Consider the following 19,282-nt stretch of genomic DNA (forward strand, 5'->3'; position numbering starts at 1 on the left):
TAGTGGGCAATATTCTGCTAACCTACCGCAGAGTCACATGTCCCACTGTAATTTTACCTATTATTATCTAAATCATGCAATACAAATTGCACAGTCCACACCCTAACTTTTATTAGTTCACATTCAATCCCCACCTTAATATTACTTCAGCCCCCTTCTTATCCTTTTATCTCATCGTTAAGTGAATCACCATTAAGTATCAGCCCCGTCTCCTCTTCTTACTCCTCCTGCATACCGAGAGATGGCCGGTGTTGTTAGCCTCTACCTCCATGTATGGTGGAGCACCGCAACAACTAGCACCACTTTCCTACGACAACGCAACTCTGTATCCCCTTGACCCCTCCGTCTTTGCTTTTTCACACACACATTGAAGCATGGGTGCAACAGCTTATGTGCACATTGTGTTATGTCTTATGTATATGTCTTGAGAGTACCCGATGGATATCCAATGGGTATGGATATCCATCGGGTTTGGATATGGACACAATTATTTGCCCATGGGTTTTTTCATGGGTGGGCAGAGATTGTCTTCATGGATATGGATTTGATATTTTTTAAGCCGATCCAAACCTGACCCATTGCCATCCTTAGATCCATGTTACCCTACTCAACCTTACTGTCACCGATGTTCGGTATAACACTTCACGGTCTCCTTACTCCCAGCCTCACCGGTGCTCGATCTCCATGATCCTAGGTACCTGCAGTGATGAAGATCGTGGACAAGACAAGAGACATCTACGGAACAATTTATTTCACACATACGAGAAGTTAATTCAAAGCCCTTTCATTGATCCCCACAACAAATACAGAGGGTTGCAAGGCTCATGCCTCAACCCATACCTTGCCGAACTACCCACACATGGAGATTAGATCACGAGAAGAAAACATTGAAGAACACATCTTGAAGATTGATTGATTGCAAATATGTCTTACAATGGATGCCTTGTGCGATGCATGATTACAAGTATGAACTAGATGAGGAAGCACTATGGTGGTGATGGTGGCTATGGAGATGAAGATGGCGGCTGCTAGGGTTTGTGGATGAAGATGATGATGGTGTTCTGGCTGCTGTTGACGCTCTCCTCTCGCCACCTCTGTTGACATTTCAATGGGGCTCCTTTATAAAAGTTGTTCAGGTGGACGACCTGCCTCGGTTTCCATGCCATACGGGTGCACGTGCCATATGGAACATCGTCTTTTGCTCTGTCTTCGCAAAAACACGTCATGTTGATTCCTTCTTCCCCCATTCTCCTTCCTTTCCATTTCCACACATGATTTCTTCCTCTTTTAGCTCATTTCCTGTGGAAATACATCAAAGAGAGGATTTGTGGAATTCTTTGCATTCATTACTCATTAGTAGCAATATCGGAGTGAATATCACTTTTAAATGAAATATCACAGTTTACACAAGGGTGAATAAGTGTAAAAATAGCACTCATCAGCGGTCAAGAACGATGGACAAAGTAGAACAATGACCATATTCTCACCAACCATCTCTTGAAATCACAAGAACAACGAGATTTTTCAACAGCAACGTCTTCAAGAAAGAAACAACTCACAAGTGTCTTCTTCACCGAAACCCAACCACCAAAGGCCAGATTCTAGGTTTTCATCTTGGATGACAAGTCCGAGCATATTCGTGCAATGCCTTCAACAAGGTAACAACACAAAACATTGCCATTGCCGGTTATAACCAACTCGAGAAGGAAGGTTTTCTAGCGCAGGGCTGAGATGCCGCACGAGTCACCCTAGCGAGCGACACAGGGGCCATTTCTTAAATAGATCATACTACCTCTGTCCGGAAAAGCTGGTCACAAGCTGGTGCTAGATACATCCATTTAAGGAACAAACTTTTTCAGATGGACGGAGTATGATCTAGCAAAAAATGCTACACTTACGAAACCTTTGATCGTTCACTCGAAAGATAGCTATGCAAGTGTGAGTGCGGATATTAAGCTACGAAACGCTCAACAATGAGATACGTCCGCGGCTATGTTTAGCATCACCACGTTAATTGAGCGGCCAAATCTAACCTGTGACGGCCCTGCACCCCTCAAAAAATGGCGCGACGGCGCATGTGCCCACCAACCCAAGAGTTGCATTTTCAAGTTGGCCTTTGTTTGGAACGTGCGGTTCCCCCTCGAACCTCCGTTCCAAGCAGGCCGGCCGTCCGCGCGGCGGAGCGATGGAGCCGTCGACGCCGCCGGCCGCCACCCACGACCTCTCGGGGATGGAGGACGAGCACCCGTCCACGGAGCGGGTGTTCGAGGGGGAGTCCGTCCCGTCGCGGTCGGAGACGATCACGGTGCGGTCCGTGGCGGTGAGCATCGTGCTCGGGTGCGCGCTCAGCATCGTGGCCATGAAGCTGGCCCTCACCTCCGGCTTCGCGCCCTCGCTCGCCATGCCCGCCGGCCTCCTGGGGTTCTTCCTCCCGCGCCTGTGGATGCAGCTGATGGACAGCCTCGAGGCGTCCCAGCTGCCCTTCACCCGCCAGGAGAACACCGTCGTCCAGACGTGCGTCGTCGCCTGCACCAGCATCGCCTACAGCGGTACGTACGCGGCGCGCTCTGAGCATGCATGCATGTACATGCTCACTGGTTGGCGGGCTGACTGATCATGTGTATGTGCAGGTGGGTTTGGGACGTACATTCTGGGGATGAGCAAGCACTCGGCGGAGGGCGGCGTCGGGAGCGACGGCCTGAACGTGGAGGAGCCGGAGATCGGCCGGATGATCGTCTTCCTCCTCCTCACCAGCTTCGCCGGCCTGTTCGCCATCATGCCGTTCAGGGACAGCCTCATCGTCCACCGCCGGCTGACGTTCCCCAGCGGCACGGCCACGGCGCACCTTATCAACACCATGCACACTCCCCAGGGCGCCAAGCAAGCCGGCCAGCAACTGGCGATGTTGTCGAAGACCTTATTTGGGACCGTTGCATGGTCGATCTTCGAGTGGTTCTTCGGCGTCCGCAAGGGCTGTGGCTTGCAGGCGTTCCCGGTGTTTGGCCTCAGCGCTTTTCAACGAGGGTTCTACTTCGATTTCTCCATGACCAACGTCGGCGTCGGGATGTTCTGCCCGTACAAGATCACCATCTCGATGCTGGCGGGATCCTTGGTCTCGTGGGGGCTCATCTGGCCCTACATCCAGACGAAGGAGGGGGACTGGTACCCGCAGGGCCTCGACCGCGACAACATCAGCGGCATCAATGGCTACCGGGTGTTCATCGGGGTATCCATGATCCTCGCCGACGGGCTCCTACACATGCTCTGCATCCTGGTTCAGACGCTCTACACCATGTACAAGCAACAGGAGAACCATCAGCCGAGGCAGAGCAGCAACGGGCAGCCGTTCCGGTGCCTTAGCGTCGTCCTCGACCGGTCGGCGTCCAGCTTCGACGACCGCCGGAGGACGCAGGTGTTCCTCCGGGACCGGGTCCCAGCCATGGCGCCCGTCGTCGGGTACGTGGTCCTGTCAGTCATCTCCACCGTCGTCATACCGCAGCTCTACCCCCAGCTGAGGTACCACCACGTGGCCTTAGCCTACATCATCGCGCCGGTGTTCGCCTTCTGCAACGCCTACGGCAACGGCATCACGGACATGAACATCGCGACCACCTACGGGAAGGTTTCGCTACTCATCTTCAGCTCGTGGGTGGGGCTCAAGGACGGCGGCGTGGTGGCCGGGCTGGCCGCCTGCGCCATCGTCGTGTCCAACGTGTCCACCGCGTCCGACCTGGTGCAGGACCACAAGACGGGCTACATCACCCTCACCTCGCCGCACACCATCACCATCTGCCAGGTCGCCGGCACGGCGCTCGGCTGCGTGGTGAACCCCGTCATCTTCTCCATCTTCTACAGCGTGTACAACAGCGGCGCCCACGACGACAGCAACAGCATTGGCCCGTACGCCAAGGTGTACCGGGGGATCGCCATGCTCGCCATGACCGAGAAGAACGGGCTGCCCAGGCACACCATGCTGCTCTGCAAGGTCTTCCTGGCGCTGGCGCTGTCCATCAGCGTGCTCCGGGGGGTGTCGACGCACAAGAAGTGGCGCGTCCTGAGGTACATCCCGAGCACCATCGGCATGGCCGTGGCCTTCTTCGTGCCGCCCACGATCCCCGTGGGCATGGCGCTGGGCAGCGCCGTGATCTACCTGTGGGGGAGGTTCGACCGCGACGACATGCGGCTCATGTCGCCGGCGGCGGCGTGCGGGCTGATCTGCGGGGACGGGTTCGGGTCGCTGCTGTCGTCGGCGCTCACGCTGCTCAAGGCCACCCCGCCGATCTGCATCATGTTCGTGGCTCGAGGAGTGAACCAGAGCCTTGACGCTTTCCTAGCAGCGAAAGGCATGCCAACGTAGTTATGGGGATTCGACGTGCGTGTTTTTTTTTTGAGGGGTATTCGACGTGCGTGTTGTACTGTAGTTAAACGCAAGTTTGGTCACATCGTGAGTACTCCGTAAGTCCGTATCCTGTATAACGTCGGGTTTTTTAAGGTCTTGGAACGAACGCATGGTAGCCGTCCCATGGCGAACATGGATCTTGCAAGGCTGGTCGCCATGTCACGTTCCTGGAACCGTTCACACCCGATGCGAACAGCCCGAACGTTGTTCTTTTTTTTTTGATCCGGAACAATTCATTCCATTACTAAACTGGCTCAGCAATGTCGCTGGCGACCAGAACAGAAACAAAGTCTGGGGCATACTCGATCCACGACAGATTAGCAGCTCCCGATCTGAAGCCAAAAGCAGCTAACTCATATGCTACCTTATTACAATTTCGGTTACAGAAACTGAAACTAAATGATTCAAAGTTCGCATGGCAGATACTTCGCGTCTCCCGTAGGAGGACACCGATCAGCGCTCGTTCATATTCATCAGAATTGAGTGCATGGACAAGTACTTGGGAATCAGACTCAAGAATCATCCTGTGGATGCCCAGTTCCGCACTTACTTCAGTAGTTAACACACATGCCAAAGCTTCTACGTAGAGGCCCTGTAAGATGCTCAAATGTGCCGGCCTTTGCTGTCAGAAATTCACCTTGGTCACTACGAGCAACACACCCCCATGCTTCTCTCCCTGTGTCCGCATGATAGGATGACGAACGTTGTTCTTTAACCCAACGCCCCTCACGCACTAGCCTGGGCGGTTGAGATAGAGAGATAGAGAGGGAGGAGGCCACAACCATGGTAAGGGTTACGGCGGCCTCGGGGTGTTGGGCTCGCAACGGCGTGCAGCGGGGGTTGGGCGAAGTTCCGGCGGCTGCTCCACGCCTCGCATTCAAGAATACCCACGCTCCGCCGAGGAGGCCATGGTGCTTCCCGATCTGCAACGGTGCCTCTCGATCTATCGAGGGAGCGCCGAGAGAGGGGCCCTCCATGTGGTTTTGCGCCAAGGTCGTCCACCGCAGTCGTCATCCTCATCCTCATACTCATACTCTGTTCCACAATCTCCATTGTGCTCATTCCAGACGGTACCGCCTCTCCCGTTGCTAATCCCACCCCAAAGGCAAATCTCCAGGGCTAATGTGTTTGCTCCTACTCTAGTTGTTGCAGGTGAGGTGTTGTTGCTGCTCTACCTAGCCCTCAATGCCACGATTGGGCGGAGGTTAGGCAGCTGGCTCCCCGTCTCGCCACATCGCTGCCGCCCTCGTGGGTGACATTGAGCCTCTTCGCCTTCTCCTATGTGCTCTTCCTCGACCGACCTTGCTACCGAACCAAGGAACCACGAGCTGCTCATCCCTTAGGATTTAATAAATGACTAGCTGAGTGCCCGTGCGTTGCCACGGAATAATAAATAAAAGCTATATACAGAGATTGATTATCTACATTTTCTATTTTACAAATGTCTTTATCAAGGGTAATGTGTATGCGATGTCTGACAATCTAACAAATTTTTTTATTTTCCCCTTGTTTTACATTAATCTTATTGTGTGTTTCTCATAAAATGACTCATGTTGTATCATATAAAAAGAAATGTTATAACCATGATAGTCCCAATACACAAAATCCACTATTTCTCATAGTACCACACATAAAAATACACCATTAATTGAACAAGGATTATAAAGTACCATGTAATCATATTTGAAAGGGGATAAACAAAGTACCTCAGGCACATCTTTCCTTTGACTGAACCCGAGATTTTATACAGTGTTATGTTTGCATCAAATACTTCTTGCCAAAAAAATGTTTGCATCAAAAACATTGTAAAACTAAAACACTTCACCAATCCAAAGAAAAATAATATAAATCTGAAAAATGTTCTCGTTGAGAACAAGAGGAAGTTGTGTTGCCTTCCCAGAATCATATAGCACACGTCGGATTTTAGCAATCCAACTGTACAGATTTTTTTATAAGCAATCCAACTTCGGTACCTAGGACTCCTGCTGACAAAGCATATATTAATATCATCTCCTAAGTGGATTCATAAAGTTGCAAATGAGTGCCAATGACATCGGTCATGCAGCTGTAATCTCTCACATTCTTAATTAATAGTTAAATATGTAACAGTTAGATGCAAAGTTCAGAGAAAACCCGTAATGATCTATGACTGCAGTTTCAGTTTAGTGAAACTAACTTAGAATAACTAAAGCACAGGGAGGGAAGGAGAGTCGCTGCATTGGTATTCGATTCGATGTAAGTTCTTCCCTCAAGTATGCTCGTGTTGTAATGTCAAGGGCTTTGTATTCCAATTTCTAAATACATATTAGATAATATAAAGTTTAAAGAAATATGACCTGCTCATTCTATTTCTCAAAGTTGAAGCACAAATGAAGAGAGTACAATTCATGATTGCCATAAGCCAAAGAGTACAATTCAAGATTGCTGCAAAATTCCTTAGCATTGCCATCACCTCATTTCTGTTACTTTTCTTGACAATATACTCCTAAAATCTTGTGAAACAAAACCTTCATTATTACCCCCCCCCCCCCCGTGCATACAGTTCCATTTTATACAATTAAGGGATCAAAGTGTTGGCATGGGAGATGTCATTGATACCTCGGTAACATTGACAGTGCAAAGCTAGGCCCCGGCCCCCAACAATGACAAAAATATCACCTTTCAAGGGGCTAAGTCCTTCTGCAAGGCATTAAAAAAATGTAATGTGAGAATAGGAAGGACACCCATTTTAGAAAAATTGATATGATTCTGATATGCAAAGTTCAGAGCAATTGGTATCTGCTTTCCATGTTCCGTCGGAGCTTGGTGTGTGGAAAATCAAATGTACATGCTATTAAGACTACAAAAAAACTCATGTAGTAACACATTACAAAGCATAGAAAAACAGAATAAATATTGTGATTGCCAAATTAGTTGAAGGAAATAAAGGGGTTATAGAATTGTGATATACTTGTGTGAGGACTCCCATAGGAAATAATGTTCTAACTCGATGGACGTACAAACAGAGGCGTGCACATCGGAGGATACCACCAGTACGACGAGCCTCGCCGATTCCAACATCAAACAACTTAATCAACCCATACTTTGTCTTTGGGAACATGGAAATGACACAGGGAATCACCTAGCAATCCGTGTGCGGCTGCTACGACAGTGGCCGGGGTTTGGGTTTTCTCCGGAAGGAAACTCGGGTGCAACTGCTACGCATTTTCTACTGATTGCAAGAACCACAATGACCAGACGATGACTGAAGTGAGCAAGCACGTTCAGGTTCTTTCGGCATAGTGAGTGGTATCCTATTCCTAGCTACAAACAGTTTGAGGCCAAACAGACGGCAGCATCACAAGTAGAGAACTGAAATAAATTACAATAGCAGAAGAACAATTTGATATAATCCAATAGATCAAGCAAAAATAATTAAAACAAACTTTATGTCTGTTCTTCCACTGAACAGTTGGAGTGCTTTAGTAGCAGTATCGAACTATCGATAGATTAGATAGAGTTGTCAGTTCTGAACTTATGATAGTATAAGCGGCCTCTCTTGGGTTTTGTCACACAAGCAGAAACAAAGAGAAGATGAAAACACGACAAGCAGCAGCGAGAATGAAAGGCTGGAGTGTAGCATCACTCGCTTGAGCCTGCTATGAGCCTGTAACTGTGGTTGTGCCTAGGCCGCCCGTACCCCCACCTGGCGTCCGGTTCCTCCATGGCTCCATCACATGGGACGGCTACATGTACGTCCATGCCAAAATATAGATGCACTACAGCCATTGAGTCTCCACCGCCAATGCACTACAGCCATTGAGTCTCCACTGCCACTCCAGTAGACTAACACAGAGACCAACAGAGGAGAGGGCTGCTATGAATGGATTCTTCACAATACCAGAAGATGCGACAAAAGGAATGATTTGTCAATCTTAGTCCAAAGCATATAACTGGAACATAACCAAAGATTTGAGATATCATGAGAGGAAGAATGCTTACAGAAGAAAATAAGAACTTCTTCATGGCACATGTGCTGAGCTTGGTAAACTCTGACGCCGCTGCATTCACGCCCAAGGACCTGCTGGCACACCCTCTACATGTTCAACCCTGCTGCCTCTCTGCTCCCTCCCACCAATGAGAGCCACGTCCCCGTCCTCCAAAGGTCACCGGTAGAAGCAGCGAGGGAGACCTAGAGGATGACGAGACATCACTAATGTTACCCATGTAGCCTTTCCCATGCTGTTTTATTCCTTCTCTATGGGGCGGAGAAACCGGAGCTCGCCTGGCGACAGGAGTGGCCGAGGAGAAGGGGGTCGTCCGCGTCGAGGTCGGGCTTCTCCGACACGTACTCCACCTACAATAAACCATGGAGTTAGGCGCGGCTCGAGCGGATTACGGGGCGGCGGAACCAGAATCACCTGGGGGGCGGGGGTCGGGTTTGGGGCGGACGCTCTCCTTGGAGCCCTCGCCGGCTCACGCGGCCCTGTTCTTCCTGTCCCAGTGTCGGCAGCGGGGATGGCCAACCCCGGTGTCCCGTGGCTTGGGGCTCGCTACATCCGCCACGACGGCGTCAGCAGAAGCGAGCGAGGCGACCCCTTCCTCCTTGGTGCCTACGTTGCGCTCCTTCCTCTCTCTGGCAGCAGTAAATATTTGGCAGGGAGAGAGACGAGATCGGGAGCGAGGGCTCGGGGAGAGGTGGGGGCGGGGAGTGGGTGGGATTGTGGGCTGGTTTTCGGGTTTCTGGTGTGTGCGGGGCCCGGCATTTTGTTTACCGCATCGAGGGGGAGGGACGAGGTCGAACCATCACGACGTTCGATCCCTCTTTAATAGTAGAGATAAGTGCCACGTGTCAAGTGTGTGGCTCTCCGGCCCAGACGTTTTTCGATGGCAATTCCTGTCACGGAATGATGGCAAATTCTAGTGGCACGTGACAAGTTTCTGTCAAAAATAAACTGAAGCACGAAAGTTGACATGCTTGCCAACTGAAGTTGCCATCCTCGCGTAGCTAAACTTGCCACTGAAAACGTTCGAAGTTGCTGTTGGGGACGTAGTAATTTCAAAAAAAATCCTATGCACACGCAAGATCATGGTGATGCATAGCAACGAGAGGGGAGAGTGTAATCTACGTACCCTCGTAGACCGACAGTGGAAGCGTTATGACAACGCGGTTGATGTAGTCGTACGTCTTCACGGTCCGACCGATCAAGCACCGAAACTACGGCACCTCCGAGTTTTAGCACACGTTCAGCTCGATGACGATCCCCGGACTCCGATCTAGCAAAGTGTCGGGGAAGAGTTCCGTCAGCACGACGGCGTGGTGACGATCTTGATGTTCTACCGTCGCAGGGCTTCGCCTAAGCACCGCTATAATATTATCGAGGAGTATGGTGGAAGGGGGCACCGCACACGGCTAAGAGAACGATCTTGAAGATCAACTTGTGTGTCTAGAGGTGCCCCCTGCCTCCGTATATAAAGGAGCAAAGGGGGGGTGCGGCCGGCCCTAGCAGGAGGCGCGCCGGAGGAGTCCTACTCCTACCGGGAGTAGGACTCCCCCCTTTCCCTAGTTGGATTAGGACTTGGGGGGAAGGAGGAGAGGGAAGAAAGGAAAAGGGGGGGCGCCGCCCCCCTCCTTGTCCAATTCGGACTTGGGGGGGAGGGGCGCGCGGCAGCCCCTAGGCCTCCTCTCCTCTTCCTCCACTAGGCCCATTAAGGCCCATTAGGTTACCGGGGGGTTCCGGTAACCTTCCGGTACTCCGATAAAATGCCGATTTCACCCGGAACACTTCCGATGTCCAAACATAGGCTTCCAATATATCAATCTTTATGTCTCGACCATTTCGAGACTCCTCGTCATGTCTGTGATCTCATCCGGGACTCCGAACAAACTTCGGTACATCAAAATATATAAACTCATAATGAAACTGTCATCGTAACATTAAGCGTGCGGACCCTACGGGTTCGAGAATAATGTAGACATGACCGAGACATGTCTCCGGTCAATAACCAATAGCGGAACCTAGATGCTCATATTGGCTCCCACATATTCTACGAAGATCTTTTATCGGTCAGACCGCATAACAACATACTTTGTTCCCTTTGTCATCGGTATGTTACTTGCCCGAGATTCGATCGTCGGTATCTCAATACCTAGTTCAATCTCGTTACCGGCAAGTCTCTTTACTCATTTCATAATACATCATCTCGCAACTAACTCATTAGTTGCAATGCTTGCAAGGCTTATGTGATGTGCATTACCGAGAGGGCCTAGAGATACCTCTCCGACAATCGGAGTGACAAATCCTAATCTCGAAATACGCCAACCCAACATGTACCTTTGGAGACACCTGTAGAGCTCCTTTATAATCACCCAGTTACGTTGTGACGTTTGGTAGCACACAAAGTGTTCCTCCGGCAAACGGGAGTTGCATAATCTCATAGTCATAGGAACATGTATAAGTCATGAAGAAAGCAATAGCAACATACTAAACGATCGGGTGCTAAGCTAATGGAATGGGTCATGTCAATCACATCATTCTCCTAATGATGTAATCCCGTTAATCAAATGACAACACATGTCTATGGTTAGGAAACATAACCATCTTTGATTAACGAGCTAGTCAAGTAGAGGCACACTAGTGACGTTTAGTTTGTCTATGTATTCACACAAGTATTATGTTTCCAGTTAATACAATTCTAGCATGAATAATAAACATTTATCATGATATAAGGAAATAAATAATAATTTTATTATTGCCTCTAGGGCATATTTCCTTCAGTCTCCCACTTGCACTAGAGTCAATATCTAGATTACACAGTAATGATTCTAACACCCATGGAGCTTTGGTGTTGATCATGTTTTGCTCGTGGAAGAGGCTTAGTCAACGGGTCTGCTACATTCAGATCCGTATGTATCTTGCAAATCTCTATGTCTCCCATCTGGACTAGATCCCGGATGGAATTGAAGCGTCTCTTGATGTGCTTGGTTCTCTTGTGAAATCTGGATTCCTTTGCCAAGGCAATTGCACCAGTATTGTCACAAAAGATTTTCATTGGACCCGATGCACTAGGTATGACACCTAGATCAGATATGAACTCTTTCATCCAGACTCCTTCGTTTGCTGCTTCCGATGCAGCTATGTACTCCGCTTCACATGTAGATCCCGCCACAACGCTTTGTTTAGAACTGCACCAACTGACAGCTCCACCGTTTAATGTAAACACGTATCCGGTTTGCGATTTAGAATCGTCCGGATTAGTGTCAAAGCTTGCATCAACGTAACCATTTACGATGAGCTCTTTGTCACCTCCATAAACGAGAAACATATCCTTAGTCCTTTTCAGGTATTTCAGGATGGTCTTGACCGCTGTCCAGTGATCCACTCCTGGATTACTTTGGTACCTCCCTGCTAGACTTATAGCAAGGCACACATTAGGTCTGGTACACAGCATTGCATACATGATAGAGCCTATGGCTGAAGCATAGGGAACATCTTTCATTTTCTCTCTATCTTCTGCAGTGGTCGGGCATTGAGTCTTACTCAACTTCACACCTTGTAACACAGGCAAGAACCCTTTCTTTGCTTGATCCATTTTGAACTTCTTCAAAACTTTGTCAAGGTATGTGCTTTGTGAAAGTCCAATTAAGCGTCTTGATCTATCTCTATAGATCTTAATGCCTAATATGTAAGCAGCTTCACCGAGGTCTTTCATTGAAAAACTCTTATTCAAGTATCCCTTTATGCTATCCAGAAATTCTATATCATTTCCAATTAGTAATATGTCATCCACATATAATATCAGAAATGCTACAGAGCTCCCACTCACTTTCTTGTAAATACAGGCTTCTCCAAAAGTCTGTATAAAACCAAATGCTTTGATCACACTATCAAAGCGTTTATTCCAACTCCGAGAGGCTTGCACCAGTCCATAAATGGATCGCTGGAGCTTGCACACTTTGTTAGCTCCTTTTGGATCGACAAAACCTTCTGGTTGCATCATATACAACTCTTCTTCCAGAAATCCATTGAGGAATGCAGTTTTGACATCCATTTGCCAAATTTCATAATCATAAAATGCGGAAATTGCTAACATGATTCGGACAGACTTAAGCATTGCTACGGGTGAGAAGGTCTCATCGTAGTCAATCCCTTGAACTTGTCGAAAACCTTTTGCAACAAGTCGAGATTTGTAGACAGTAACATTACCGTCAGCGTCAGTCTTCTTCTTGAAGATCCATTTATTCTCAATTGCTTGCCGATCATCGGGCAAGTCAACCAAAGTCCACACTTTGTTCTCATACATGGATCCCATATCAGATTTCATGGCTTCAAGCCATTTCGCGGAATCTGGGCTCACCATCGCTTCTTCATAGTTCGTAGGTTCATCATGATCTAGTAGCATGACTTCCAGAACAGGATTACCGTACCACTCTGGTGCGGATCTTACTCTGTTTGATCTACGAGGTTCAGTAGCAACTTGATCTGAAGTTCTATGATCATCATCATTAACTTCCTCACTAATTGGTTTAGGTGTCACAGAAACCGGTTTCTGTGATGTACTACTTTTCAATAAGGGAGCAGGTATAGTTACCTCATCAAGTTCTACTTTCCTCCCACTCACTTCTTTCGAGAGAAACTCCTTCTCTAGAAAGGATCCATTTTTAGCAATGAATGTCTTGCCTTCGGATCTGTGATAGAAGGTGTACCCAACAGTCTCCTTTGGGTATCCTATGAAGACACATTTCTCCGATTTGGGTTCGAGCTTATCAGGTTGAAGCTTTTTCACATAAGCATCAGAGCCCCAAACTTTAAGAAACGACAACTTTGGTTTCTTGCCAAGCCATAGTTCATAAGGCGTCGTCTCAATGGATTTTGATGGTGCCCTATTTAACGTGAATGCGGCCGTCTCTAAAGCATAACCCCAAAATGATAGCGGTAAATCTGTAAGAGACATCATAGATCGCACCATATCTAGTAAAGTACGATTACGACGTTCGGACACACCATTACGTTGTGGTGTTCCGGGTGGCGTGAGCTGCGAAACTATTCCGCATTGTTTCAAATGTAGACCAAACTCGTAACTCAAATATTCTCCTCCACGATCAGATTGTAGAAACTTTATTTTCTTGTTACGATGATTCTCAACTTCACTCTGAAATTCTTTGAACTTTTCAAATGTTTCAGACTTATGCTTCATTAAGTAGATATACCCATATCTGCTTAAGTCATCTGTGAAGGTGAGAAAATAACGATATCCGCCACGAGCCTCAACATTCATCGGACCACATACATCTGTATGTATGATTTCCAACAAATCTGTTGCTCTCTCCATAGTACCGGAGAACGGTGTTTTGGTCATCTTGCCCATAAGGCACGGTTCACAAGTACCAAGTGATTCATAATCAAGTGGTTCCAAAAGTCCATCAGTATGGAGTTTCTTCATGCGCTTTACACCGATATGATGTAAACGGCAGTGACACAAATAAGTTGCACTATCATTATCAACTCTGCATCTTTTGACTTCAACATTATGAATATGTGTGTCACTACTATCAAGATTTAATAAGAATAGACCACTCTTCAAGGGTGCATGACCATAAAAGATATTACTCATATAAATAGAACAACCATTATTCTCTGATTTAAATGAATAACCGTCTCGCATCAAACAAGATCCAGTTATAATGTTCATGCTCAACGCTGGCACCAAATAACAATTATTTAGGTCTAATACTAATCCCGAAGGTAGATGTAGAGGTAGCGTGCCGACCGCGATCACATCCACTTTGGAACCATTTCCCACGCGCATCGTCACCTCGTCCTTAGCCAATCTTCGCTTAATCCGTAGTCCCTGTTTTGAGTTGCAAATATTAGCAACAGAACCAGTATCAAATACCCAGGTGCTACTGCGAGCATTAGTAAGGTACACATCAATAACATGTATATCACATATACCTTTGTTCACCTTGTCATCCTTCTTATCCGCCAAATACTTGGGGCAGTTCCGCTTCCAGTGACCAGTCTGCTTGCAGTAGAAGCACTCAGTTTCAGGCTTAGGTCCAGATTTGGGTTTCTTCTCCTGAGCAGCAACTTGCTTGCTGTTCTTTTTGAAGTTCCCCTTCTTCTTCCCTTTGCCTTTTTTCTTGAAACTAGTGGTCTTGTTGACCATCAACACTTGATGCTCCTTCTTGATTTCTACCTCAGCAGCTTTCAGCATTGCGAAGAGCTCGGGAATTGTCTTATTTATCCCTTGCATATTATAGTTCATCACAAAGCTCTTGTAGCTAGGTGGAAGTGATTGGAGAATTCTGTCAATGACGCAATCATCTGGAAGATTAACTCCCAATTTATCAAGTGATTATTATACCCAGACATTTTGAGTATATGCTCACTGACAGAACTGTTCTCCTCCATCTTGTAGCTATAGAACTTATTGGAGACTTCATATCTCTCAATCTGGGCATTTGCTTGAAATATTAACTTCAACTCCTGGAACATCTCATATGCTCCATGACGTTCAAAACGTCGTTGAAGTCCCGATTCTAAGCCGTAAAGCATGGCACATTGAACTATCGAGTAGTCATCAGCTTTGCTCTGCCAGACGTTCATAACATCTGGTGTTGCACTAGCAGCAGGCCTGGCACCCAGCGGTGCTTCCAGAACATAATTCTTCTGTGCAGCAATGAGGATAATCCTCAAGTTACGGACCCAGTCCGTGTAATTGCTACCATCATCTTTCAAGTTTGCTTTCTCAAGGAACGCATTAAAATTCAACGGAACAACAGCACGGGCCATCTATCTACAATTAAACATAAACAAGCAAGATACTATCAGGTACTAAGTTCATGATAAATTTAAGTTCAATTAATCATATTACTAAAGAACTCCCACTTAGATAGACATACCTCGAATCCTCTAAGTGATCACGTGATCCAAATCAACTAAACCATGTCCGATCATCATGTGAGATGGAGTAGTTTCATTGGTGAACATCACTATGTTGATCATATCTACTATATGATTCACGCTCGACCTTTCGGTCTCCATGTTCCGAGGCCATATCTGTATATGCTTGGCTTGTCAAGTATAACCTGAGTATTCCGCGTGTGCAACTGTTTTGCACCCGTTGTATTTGAACGTAGAGCCTATCACACCCGATCATCACGTGGTGTCTGGGCACGACGAACTTTCGCAACGGTGCATACTTAGGGAGAACACTTCTTGATAATTAGCGAGAGATCATCTTAAAATGCTACCGTCAATCAAAGCAAGATAAGATGCATAAAAGATAAACATCACATGCAATCAAAAGAAGTGATATGATATGGCCATCATCATCTTGTGCTTGTGATCTCCATCTTCGAAGCACCGTCATGATCACCATCGTCACCGGCGCGACACCTTGATCACCATCGTAGCATCGTTGTTGTCTTGCCAATCTTATGCTTCCACGACTATCGCTCCCGCTTAGTGATAAAGTAAAGCATTACAGCGCAATTGCATTGCATACAATAAAGCGACAACTATATGGCTCCTGCCAGTTGCCGATAACTCGGTTACAAAACACGATCATCTCATACAATAAAATTTAGCATCATGTCTTGACCATATCACATCACAACATGCCCTGCAAAAAAAAGTTAGACGTCCTCTACTTTGTTGTTGCAAGTTTTACGTGGCTGCTACGGGCTTAAGCAAGAACCAATCTTACCTACGCATCAAAACCACAACCATAGTTTGTCAAGTTGGTGTTGTTTTAACCTTCGCAAGGACCGGGCATAGCCACACTAAAGTTGGAGAAACTGACACCCGCCAGCCACCTGTGTGCAAAGCACGGCGGTAGAACCAGTCTCGCGTAAGCGTATGCGTAATGTCGGTCCGGGCCGCTTCATCCAATAATACCGCCGAACCAAAGTATGACATGCTGGTAAGCAGTATGACTTATATCACCCACAACTCACTTGTGTTCTACTCGTGCATATAACATCAACACATAAAACCTAGGCTCGGATGCCACTGTTGGGGAACGTAGTAATTTCAAAAAAATTCCTACGCACACGCAAGATCATGGTGATGTTGGAAATATGCCCTAGAGGCAATAATAAATTGGTTATTATTATATTTCCTTGTTCATGATAATCGTTTATTATCCATGCTAGAATTGTATTGATAGGAAACTCAGATGCATGTGTGGATACATAGACAACACCATGTCCCTAGTAAGCCTCTAGTTGACTGGCTCGTTGATCAATAGATGGTTACGGTTTCCTGACCATGGACATTGGATGTCGTTGATAACGGGATCACATCATTAGGAGAATGATGTGATGGACAAGACCCAATCCTAAGCCTAGCACAAGATCGTGTAGTTCGTTTGCTAAAGCTTTTCTAATGACAAGTATCATTTCCTTAGACCATGAGATTGTGCAACTCCCGGATACCGTAGGAGTGCTTTGGGTGTGCCAAACGTCACAACGTAACTGGGTGGCTATAAAGGTACACTACAGGTATCTCCGAAAGTGTCTGTTGGGTTGGCACGAATCGAGACTGGGATTTGTCACTCCGTGTAAACGGAGAGGTATCTCTGGGCCCACTCAGTAGGACATCATCATAATGTGCACAATGTGATCAAGGAGTTGATCACGGGATGATGTGTTACGGAACGAGTAAAGAGACTTGCCGGTAACGAGATTGAACAAGGTATCGGGATACCGACGATCAAATCTCGGGCAAGTATCGTACCGATAGACAAAGGGAATTGTATACGGGATTGATTGAATCCACGACATCGTGGTTCATCCGATGAGATCATCGTGGAACATGTGGGAGCCAATATGGGTATCCAGATCCCGCTATTGGTTATTGACCGGAGAGTTCTCTCGGTCATGTCTGCATGGTTCCCGAACCCGTAGGGTCTACACACTTAAGGTTCGATGACGCTAGGGTTATAGGGAATAGATATACGTGGTTACCGAACGTTGTTGGGAGTCCCGGATGAGATCTCGGACGTCACGAGGAGTTCCGGAATGGTCCGGAGGTAAAGATTTATACATGGGAAGTCATGTTTTGGTCGCCGGAAAAGTTTTGGGTTTTATCGGTAATGTACCGGGACCACCGGGAGGGTCCCGGTGGTCCACCAAGTGGGGCCACCAGCCCCGGAGGGCTACATGGGCCAAGTGTGGGAGGGGACCAGCCCCTGGTGGGCTGGTGCGCCCCCCCACCAAGGCCCAAGGCGCAAGGGAGAGTGGAAGGGGGCAAACCCTAGGCTCAGATGGGCCTAAGGCCCACCTAGTGGTGCGCCCCCTCTCTCCCCCCTTGGCCGCCCCCCTAGATGGGATCTAGGGCTGGCCGCCACCCCTAGGGGTGGAAACCTAGGTGGGGGTGCAGCCCCTCCCCTCCCCCTATATATACTTGAGGTTTTGGGCTGCCATAGACACAATTCAATCTCCTTCTTGGCGCAGCCCTACCCCTCTCCCTCCTCGTCTCTTGCGGTGCTTGGCGAAGCCCTGCTGGAGTACCATGCTCCTCCACCACCACCACGCCGTCGTGCTGCTGCTGGATGGAGTCTACCCCAACCTCTCCTTCTCCCCTTGCTGGATCAAGGCGTAGGAGACTTCACCGGGCTGTACGTGTGTTGAACACGGAGGTGCCGTCCGTTCGGCACTAGGATCATCGGTGATTTGGATCACGACGAGTACGACTCCATCAACCCCGTTCACTTGAATGCTTCCGCTTAGCGATCTACAAGGGTATGTAGATGCACTCTCCTTCCCCTCGTTGCTAGATTACTCCATAGATTGATCTTGGTGATGCGTAGAAAATTTTGAATTTCTGCTACGTTACCCAACAGTGGCATCATGAGCTAGGTCTATGCGTAGTTACTATGCACGAGTAGAACACAAAGTAGTTGTGGGCGTCGATATTGTCAATTATCTTGCCGTTACTAGTCTTATCTTGATTCGGCGGCATCGTGGGATGAAGCGGCCCGGACCAACCTTACACGTACACTTACGTGAGACCGGTTCCACCGACTGACATGCACTAGTTGCATAAGGTGGCTGGCGGGTGTCTGTCTCTCCCACTTTAGTCGGATCAGATTCGATGAACAGGGTCCTTATGAAGGGTAAATAGAAATTGGCAATTCACGTTGTGGTTTTGGCGTAGGTAAGAAACGTTCTTGCTAGAAACCTATAGCAGCCAAGTAAAAACTTGCAACAACAATTAGAGGACGTCTAACTTGTTTTTGCAGCAAGTGTTTTGTGATGTGATATGGCCAAAGGATGTGATGAATGATATATATGTGATGTATGAGATCATGTTCTTGTAATAGGAATCACGACTTGCATGTCGATGAGTATGACAACCGGCAGGAGCCATAGGAGTTGTCTTTATTTTTTGTATGACCTGCGTGTCATTGAGAAACGCCATGTAAATTACTTTACTTTATTGCTAAACGTGTTAGCCATAGTAGTAGAAGTAATAGTTGGCGAGCAACTTCATGGAGACACGATGATGGAGATCATGATGATGGAGATCATGGTGTCATGTCGGTGACAAGATGATCATGGAGCCCCAAGATGGAGATCAAAGGAGCTATATGATATTGGCCATATCATGTCACTATTATTTGATTGCATGTGATGTTTATCATGTTTTTACATCTTGTTTACTTAGAACGACGGTAGTAAATAAGATGATCCCTCATAATAATTTCAAGAAAGTGTTCCCCCTAACTGTGCACCGTTGCGACAGTTCGTTGTTTCGAAGCACCACGTGATGATCGGGTGTGATAGATTCCAACGTTCACATACATCGGGTGTAAGACAGATTTACACATGCAAACACTTAGGTTGACTTGACGAGCCTAGCATGTACAGACATGGCCTCGGAACACAGAAGACCG

The 19,282-nt window shown here is 47.4% G+C and overlaps 1 protein-coding gene across 1 annotated transcript; it reads left to right on the plus strand.

Annotated features, from left to right (window-relative positions):
* Window positions 1-2,073: 2,073 nt before the first annotated feature.
* Window positions 2,074-4,505, plus strand: LOC125533916 (putative metal-nicotianamine transporter YSL17). Its single transcript, XM_048697242.2, has 2 exons — window positions 2,074-2,549; window positions 2,631-4,505. The coding sequence occupies exons 1-2, from the start codon at window positions 2,186-2,188 to the stop codon at window positions 4,355-4,357; spliced, it is 2,091 nt and encodes a 696-aa protein (XP_048553199.2). The 5' UTR covers window positions 2,074-2,185; the 3' UTR covers window positions 4,358-4,505.
* The last annotated feature ends 14,777 nt before the right edge of the window (window positions 4,506-19,282 follow it).

Source organism: Triticum urartu, chromosome 2A (genome assembly GCF_056163025.1).
Source record: "Triticum urartu cultivar PI428250 chromosome 2A, HENAU_Tu73, whole genome shotgun sequence".
In the NCBI taxonomy this organism is placed as follows: Eukaryota; Viridiplantae; Streptophyta; class Magnoliopsida; order Poales; family Poaceae; genus Triticum; species Triticum urartu.